This window comes from Protomyctophum bolini (genome assembly GCF_963924005.1).
Source record: "Protomyctophum bolini genome assembly, chromosome: 6".
Taxonomy (NCBI): Eukaryota; Metazoa; Chordata; class Actinopteri; order Myctophiformes; family Myctophidae; genus Protomyctophum; species Protomyctophum bolini.
In genome coordinates, this window is record NC_137867.1 from 8,900,343 (window position 1) to 8,909,408 (window position 9,066).

The 9,066-nt window shown below is 43.2% G+C and overlaps 1 protein-coding gene across 1 annotated transcript; it reads right to left on the reverse strand.

The window, feature by feature from the left end:
- Positions 1 to 1,026: 1,026 nt before the first annotated feature.
- On the reverse strand, positions 1,027 to 8,779 carry ube2l3b (ubiquitin-conjugating enzyme E2L 3b). The gene is made up of 4 exons (XM_080766337.1): positions 8,717 to 8,779; positions 6,266 to 6,361; positions 5,559 to 5,745; positions 1,027 to 3,358 (listed from the first exon to the last, which is right to left on the reverse strand). Exons 1-4 carry the CDS (start codon positions 8,741 to 8,743, stop codon positions 3,204 to 3,206), a joined length of 465 nt encoding a protein of 154 aa, XP_080622463.1. The 5' UTR covers positions 8,744 to 8,779; the 3' UTR covers positions 1,027 to 3,203.
- Positions 8,780 to 9,066: the final 287 nt, after the last annotated feature.

Here is a 9,066-nt window from a genome sequence, read left to right on the forward strand (position 1 = left end):
TTTTACTTTTGGCATTTTAAGTATATATTTTGATGACAATACTTTACTCGTTAAGCTTGATTACTTGTAACAGGGTATTTCTAGTGGTAACAATACCCTGTATCGTTTACTAAAGTTTTTTTTTAAAGGTTCTTCCACCACTGCTAGCAACGTATTACTCATTTATAAGTAGGCCTAATAAATTACTTAATAGTACATGGTAAGAGTAACTATTTGAATTACAAGACATTATAATTACTTATAGTACCATTATTCTACACCGACTTTCACAGGCGATGAACACCCCCGACAGTTTTTAAGTTGCTCAGTTTTATATTAATTTTAGCTGCCCCGCCCCCTTCATATACAATTACAAACACATTGTAACTTCAACCATGAATGATATGGTGACTGATATTGGCTTGAAGCCAAAAAGAATCCCAAGACTGAAAAGGATTTTTTGCAAATCTACACTGATGCCATTAAATGACCCCTATGAAATCCTCAGGACTGAAATCAGTCCCCAGGACTGAGAACTTTAAGCCCTGAGTCCCTTTAATGTGTGAGGGGGCCGTGGTTTTTCATTTATTTATTTATATAGTAGACGATGAAATGACCAAAAGTATTTTTTAAGTGAAATATCCCTTTAATATAGACATCCATTGAGCAGCTCCCTGTAGGCCAAGTGTAGCTGATCATTGCTGAGGTGTAAAGCTGCACTAAGGTACACATACAACTCAGTAATGGCTGCGCCCAGGACACCCCTCCGTGGTCATTGCAACTCATTGTTACTTGGATAACAAATACTACCGTTTGGCAATTGTAATGTTACTAGTTACTGCCAGTAACTTACTGGGGTTAAGTAATATTGCAGTAAGTGTCGGGTGGAAACCTTGAATGTCCAAAATCATTTTTTGACAGTTGTAAAACGAAGTAAGGCATTCATTCACCAAAAAACATTAACAAGTTGAAACTTAGAGGTACGTTTTCTGGTCAGCAGCAACAATACTCACACACACACACAAACGTGCACAGCAGCACCAGGCAGACAGTGAGGCCAAAATGGTTAGCCATCTTTATTATGAAACAAATAATTGGGACCAGATCATACAGCTGTTACACTTGGGTTTTGGGGCCGGTCCAGTCCCTGTCCGTCCGTCCGGCACGCCCCTGGGACAGCCAGCTCTCTCCCGGCTGCGTACAAGGTGCTTGGTTCGAGGACCCGCCCCGCCTCCCCCTGGGAAGGGGTCTAATTCTCTCCGCCGCCGGTACTGGGTTCCTTCTCCAACTTCCTCCCCATGTGAATTTAGGCTCCCTTTTGCAGCAGGGCAATTTTAAGTATTATCTGCAACTGGTGCTGTGCTGAAGCGCGGCCCAAAAACAAAAGGATATGCAACTGACGCTGCGCTGATGGGTAAAAGGGGAGCTCCTGTTATATACATTTGTTATGCATGTGCTGTGGGTTTAATGACAACGTGTTCTGCATTGTACGGCGGTGTCATGAGGCGGGAAATCGCCGACAGGCAGCCATTTCCACCTCATGACACCATTGTAGGACAAAGTATTAACTCAACATTTAAGGGAATCCCTGCATTGTTTAGGGTTGGTACCAAGTTAACCAAGTGCCAATCGGAATAATTTAATGAGTGGGGGGAAAAAAATGTGTCAGGAGAAACGGAAAGCAAAATGGCCCCTAGTTCCTCCTGCAAAATTAAGTGCCTTCTTAACTATGGACTCAGATCTTTAACTTTTAGATCTACATTACAAAACAAGTCATGGGACACCATCCCGGCTTAGAGAGAAGGGTTTTTACGTGCCATTTAATTTGGCACAACACAAAAAAAAGCATTAATAAAAACCATTATGCTCTCCAGGTTAACACGGCATGTTCGGAGTATAAAGTCAAACCAATTTTAAAATGAATGAATGAATCATCACACGACTCCAACCTTATTTTTTTCTATATATTTTTTTTTACTTTTTTCCTCTCTTTTTTTAAACAACGTATTGAATAACAGGTGTCATGATATGATTCTACTGTGTGTGTGTGGGGGGGGGGGGGGGGGGGGGGGGGGACTGAGAGCTGGCCTACTCCACGGAATACAGTGCACGTTCAGAAGCTGTCTTCAGGAATAGATCAGTGAAAGTGTGTGTGGGGGTGGGGGGGGGGGGTGGGAGTAGTACTGCACACCTTGCTTTGTCTCCTCATCTATTTTAATTTTTCCTAAACCAAGACATTTATATAGATTGTTTTTGCATTGCGTAAAAGATACACCACTGATGGTTTGCAAATAGAAAAAGATTTAAGGATAAATCAAACCAAAAACATTTCCTCAAACAAGAAACAAAAGTCGGGATCAACTCAGGTCGGCGCTGGGGGGGGGTGGGGGCCTGCTTAATCTTGCATGAAACTGCTTGCGGAAAAAGAGGAACAACGCTAAAACAGAAATCCTTCAACCTTCAAATTTGTGTCGTTTTGTTGGTTTTTTTTGGGGGGGGGGGGGGTTTTCCTCAGAAAATGTTTTCTAGACACTTTCCTTTTCTGGCAAATTTTGTCAGCTTTTTTTAACAATTAAAAAAAAAAAAAAGTAGAAAGTTAGTAGAGCTACGTGAGCAGGAGGAGAAGGAGGAGGAGGAGGAAGAGTATGGAGGAGGAAACCACGTTGGATCCACAGCGAGTCCTTGGGTGGGGGACACTGGGGAGGGAGGCTGTAGGCGACCATCGCCCCGGGTACTTCAGGAGAGCTGCTCCTGGCCTGCTAGGATGATGTCTGTGTGTGTGTTTGTGTGTCAGAACAGGTAGGGAGGAAAGGAAGGGGCGTGTGGAAAGCATTGGTTCTCAAACTGTCTCATTTCAAGGACCCCCATAACTCAGAGAGTGATGCAAACGTAAACCGAAACTCGGTTGTTCCGTTTGGACACCTCGCAGAGTTACAGCGCGGTAAAAGGGTCCGTTTGGAACCCGGGCTCCAGGAACCCTGAGGGGTTGAATGAGAACCACTGGTGTAGAGGGAGGGGAAGAGAGGGAGGGAGAGAGAGAGTGTGTGTGTGTGTGTTGCGTGTGTGGGAGAGTGGAGAGAGGGAAGGGATATATGCAGCGAGAAGGCAGGAAAAAGATATTTGGTTGGGCGGGTGAGATGAAGGGAGCTGGGGGGGGGGGTAAGAGAGCGAGCGAGCGAGATAGGGGAGCACACGCTCATGGGAGGGGAGGAGGGGCGTGATGATCAGTCCATTGGCCGCTTTTCACCGTGTTTCTTTGTAAACTCCTCTGCATTCTTAAAGAATTTTTTACGGTCCTTTGAGTATTCTTCTGCTAGGTCCGCCCTCAGAGGATGCTCTGGCTGTGGGTCGTTCACCAGGGCGATGAGGGACTGAATTACTGCGAGAGAAATTAAAATGGGTGTGAGAGAGAGAGAGAGAGAGAGAGAGAGAGAGAGAGAGAGAGAGAGAGAGAGAGAAACACTTCAATAAGTCTGTCTGAAACAAACCTTTGTAGATTTATTAGAAGGAGCACTTCTCCCAAAAAAAATTGGTCTCTAGTTTGAGTAATTAAACTGAGTTTAGCTCAGTTTCGATTGGATTTCACACCCTCCGAAGTAGTGCGGGACCAATCAGGGACCAGTATGCAAATACGGGGCAGATCACCAGAGGTATTATTTTTTAATCGGCCCCTTGGAAATGCAGGTTCCACCTGCCTATTTATTTGTATTCATTTAGACATCACATTTCACTAGAACGCCTTGAGATGCAGCATCTTGTTTTTGAGGGGCTCCCCAAGACATTGATGGTTATTCTAAGCGAATAAAAACTGAATCCTCTCTTTTATCGGAAAGTTAGCACTAACTAAAAGTTTGAAATCTGGTTTGAAATGTCTCAAACCTTCCTACCGATAAGGCCTAATTTGCTTCCATTATTTTGAGGGGTGCTAGCCCTTCGATGTCCAGCTTTTGGTGTGTGTGTGTGCAAATTATGCTGCATTATAATTTATACTACAGGAATAAGTTTCAAACAATGTGGCCCTTTATTGCCGATAGTCACGCACTGAAAAAAGCAGATCAATAAACCAATTGTAATTTCAATCCATTTTAACCATGTTAAGACTCCTTGAAAATACACAACTTGGTTCTGGTGACGGCTAACATACGTCACTGTATTCGTGTTTTTTTATTATTATTGCATTTTAACTTTATTTTATTTAAATTGAGGGGAAAAAACAACCCTCAAAACCCTACTAGACGTTAACATGACCCCCCCGCCCCCCCCATGTCTTTTCAACTGAAATACCCCATGAAGTACAAGGTCGGATGCCCATATAACTGCAAATCCCAACATCCCTGGTTCGATTCCAACTGGAGAGGCTGGTGTTACATCATTCACCCTTCACAGCTTCCAGTCTCGACATTTTCTCAAATTAAGCAGTCTTCCAGGAAGTTACTGAGCTTGCAGATTGGCCATTTTGGATTAACCCATAAAAAACTGGGGAAAACATCGGTGTCATTTTAGATTTTTGCGTTAGCTATACTCTTTGTGTGGCGCTTGCAAGCTTGTACATCTGCTCTTTTTAAAATCGTGAAAGAACTACCGGTACTGGTTTATAATAGCATTATTATCAGACTGAAACTTAAAGTGTTCAGTCAGTGGAGTGGGCGGGGTCAATGGGCTGGATCCAATGGGTTAATCTTTGAAAAAAGACAATGAAATATTCTCATCACAATATCACTGTATTTGTTCCCACATTGCCGGGCCCTAAATGACCAGAACTATAAGAAAGGCATCAGTGAAGCTCATAAGATGTACTCATAATGACTCACATTCTCTGGAAGCTATGCATTCAGGCCACGATGACCACCCACTACAACAGCATGGCCACTGCACTGACTTCCTGCTGCGAACCTATCTGGCAGTTTATTTCACGCCGCTGAACTTGTAACATTTACGTTTGGCAGGTTGAATACGAACTGTTGTATTGGGAACAAACAGCACATTCAGGGTCATGGGTCATTCAGGGCTGTTAAATTAAAAAGGTGGTAGGAGTGATATTCTTCGGTTTAAACAGAAGAAACAACACATGGTCAGGTTTGTTACCAATTTCATCCCACCAGGAGAGAAATATATCCGAATTTAAAAAAAAAAAGTCTTCCAATTCCAAATTAAGCTTACATTTTGTTTATTCACTTTATGTGGATCCGGCATGAATTCCCTCTCCTGATTGGATTAACTTTGTATTCCGGCCTGAAAATGTATTTTCTGTTCACTAAGTAACTGGAGAGAAAGGGAGACCCCTGTTTACATAATTCTCTATATAGCAATTACTACTATGGGAATAATACATACATAATTTACACCACTTTAAATGTAGGGACCCATCTAGTTTCCTATACTTTTAGGGGCAATGTCCATTGCAAGTATTTTTTTTTATAACTGTCAGCGCCTTTGTCATGCATTTCCATGGTAAATGCATATTAGTGCCAATAACACAGATGACACCTTTGAGCACAGCATCGGTTGATAGGTTGTAACTTCGAACGTTGCAGCCATCCATAATATTTAAAGTGCTCCCTCCAGTGGTTAACACTCACCTTGGTCAGTTCTGGTGGCTGGCTTCCAGTTCTCCGCGCTGATCACAGGCAGACAAACCTGTCCTTTCTCGTCGATGTTGGGGTGGTAGATCTTTGTCTTGAACGTGATCTTCGGAGGCTTGAAGGGGTACTCGGCGGGGAAAATTATCTCAATCCTGAAGGCCCCTTTGTCATAAGGAGGGTTATCCTGGAGAAGAGGTGGTCAGACACATGGTCAGACTATGACAGACGTGTCACGAGACACAGCGATGAAGCCGTGAACACATTTCAGACAATAGGCTCCATGTGACATAAAAGGTGCCACTGCCATGTGTGTTTCCTATTTAGATCTGCTACTTCCTATTTAGATCAAACAAAGCTATATGGGTATGCCACCTTCTGGAAACCTGGGACTACAGTTATGAACAGAGCCGATTCAATTCAGGAATATTAGCAGATGCTCTTAATCCAGAACGATTTACAGTCAGTAAGCAAGGTAAACAGGGTATTTTTTAAAGGAGTTGTGCTGCACACTTACAAAAAACTCAGCTACCTAAATTAATGAAGGTCAGTTGACTGAAACACATCAATGAATAAATACAGAAGACAGTGTGTGGGACAACTTCTTTCTTATCTACGTTGGCTGTTCTCTCACACACCTATCCTTGTAAGTAGTAGTAGGTAACTTCATCTACCAAGACAATTAAAAAGTGAGTCAAGTGACTTACAGGAACAATGAGCCCTTGCCATGTCAATATGTTTGATTCATCGACTTGAATGTTCCTGAAGTTTTTCATTCCGGACTTGCGAAGTTCTTCGAGTTCCTAAGAGAGCGAGATGAAAAAGTGAACAATGTAAAATTAAATGATAGTTATGAGAGGAGGCACGTCGTCGTCCATGTATCCTCGTCAGTAGGGCTGGGCGATAAGACAAAATTAAAATACCATCGTAATTTTTTGACCAAACACCTCGATATTGCTACTGTGACGACAGCGGCGACAACTACGGGGGTGCCTGGTGGCTGGAGCACCCCTGGAAAAAAATAGGAACACAAAATAGCACCCCTGAGCATCACCCCCTCATGACTGGGGTTTTGTCACATAGTCACACCTTTACGGGGTGGTGGGGGTGTTTTCAGAGCAGGTATTTTGCTAATATGGTGGCTTTTGTTTTAAATAAGCGACCACGACAATTACGCTACAATAGACATTCTTTAATCCTTTACTGTTGATCATTGATCATGCTGAAATGTTGAAACAAGCCCCCCCGACAGTTACAAGAAGAATTCTTACGTATTAGCCAATCTACTCCCTGCGATACAAAGCACTGTGGATCGGAAATCAGCTATTTTCGGAAATCTGACAATTTTTAAAATCATATCGAGCCTGATCCTAGGGTTGCTAATTGTCCCTTGAAATATGGAATAGTCCCTTATTTGGAAACTAAAAACACATTCAACCTTTATTGAACTGATAAGGGACACACTTTGTTCCTTTTGGGGGTAATAAATAAAAGGACACACCTCTTAGACTTACAAGTTCAAACAGCTCATATATACTATAATACAGCCTAGGCTAGTAACCACTTAAACGACCTAGACTTTGTCAATGTCAACTGGACCGTTGGAGTCGTCTTTGAACTGTTTTTTTCCCCCTGACCACACTAATGCCATAAAAATATACAAGTTCAGGTGTCGCAATAGGACAAGTTGCGATCTTGTAGACTTGCTATGTTTGGCTAATTCACCCCGCTCCCCCAGGATGGATGCTGGGCTTTAAGCCATTAATATAATGTACCAAAAAAAAGAACAGTACATAGAGATTTTGTATTTTTCTTGAAAATATGGGTCGTCTGTCCGGTTGTCAATGAATTGCAGGTAGTTTGCAACCTGTACCTGCTCCACACAGGCAGCTATAGGTGTAATGCCTGATCACGTACATGTCGGACATTGAACCTGTAGTGTACGGTCTACTAGTTGCTAGTCCGAACGTAAATTTAACATTCATAGTTCATACACCATCGCACAAGGGTGTCGCTCGCCAAAAAGAACAGATATACAAGCTATGTCAGTAGCGAGATCTACACAAGCTACAATCTTAAAATCGTCTTCATGGCGAGGGAGACAGGTTGTACAATGGATTATAAATTAGGCTTTACTTTCGCTTTTGCATAACGTCATGATGATGATCAGCTGACGATATAATTCGTTAAAAAAAAACTCGACTCGACTTAAGTGATCTGATCAAATCCTCAAGTGTCAATATATCCACTTGGTTCTAATTAGTACAAATGGGAGTTAAATTAACAATTGTGATTTATACTGCGTTTGCCGGTTGCTAACGGCTAATCTGTCCCCAAATTGCGTGTGGACGGGCTGAGAGACTTGCGATCAAGCTGAAGTGAAACCAGAGAAACACACGGGGTTTACCATTTTAAACCACATTACAAACATGAATGAATGAACAAACTAAATAAAAAAAGGTCTGTCTGGCTTAATTCGCACGATAATTTCATCCCCAGAATGACGAAGTCCAAGTCCGACCCAAGCACCACCTAGCCTAGCTAACTTGGCTAAAAGCTAGCGGCTGTTTTAAGCTTAAAGCTACCAAACACACGGTCGGCAGCGAGTTAGCGTGCTAGCATGCTAGCTGGAGACTGGCAGGAGGGCGATTAGCATGCTAGCATGCTACACTGGTGGCGTCACGGAAGACGACGGGGGGAGAAGAGCGTCCGAGAGCGGCTACGGTGTCAAGTTGTTCGCGGTGTTATAACGTTAGCCTAACATGCTATGTTTGTGAGCTTGGCTTTTGACGACGACGGCAGGTTCTCGCTAAAACCTCCCTCCCCGGTCGGCTCATTCTCCACCAAAGCCCCGGCTTCCCCCCTCTCTCTCTCCGGCCTAACATTTTGCCGGCTGGTTCGGTTTGCCAGGGAACATTTCACACAGTTAGCATCGCGGCTAACACAGTGACTTCTCTCTTTTAGCGGGTTGTTTAGCATTGAAGCCCAACACATACACACACACACGGGGATACTGTCCCGCATTGAGGTCTCGTTATCGTCCCGAATGACTCTTTTATGAGACGCCGCGACCACCGCGCCCTCCACGGGACGTCCCGTCCGTCATTCAACGTTCAAGGGGACGCGGTGAGGTGAAAAAAGAATATCAGGAGATTTACCTTGTGCAGCCTTCTGCTCGCCGCCATCTTGAAACTACTGTGTCCTTCCCAGCATTCACAGCGCGGCGGTTAGATGCCCCCTTCTCTGCTGCTTCCTGGCTGTCACGCCGAGATCGGTGACCCCGTGTGATTCTGAAACCGATAGAGGTAGCTGTTTGATTGATTGATTGATTGATTTAAATATTTATTAACAGTTTGTAGAATTACAGTACATTTCAAGCACAAACTCAATACAAAGACTGTTAACTGTGAGTGGACGACCCAATTAAGCATTACACTTGTTTACAACAGGGTCCACATTGTTCAATTAATCAAAACATTTAGAGACATACAAATAGACACTTCTATGT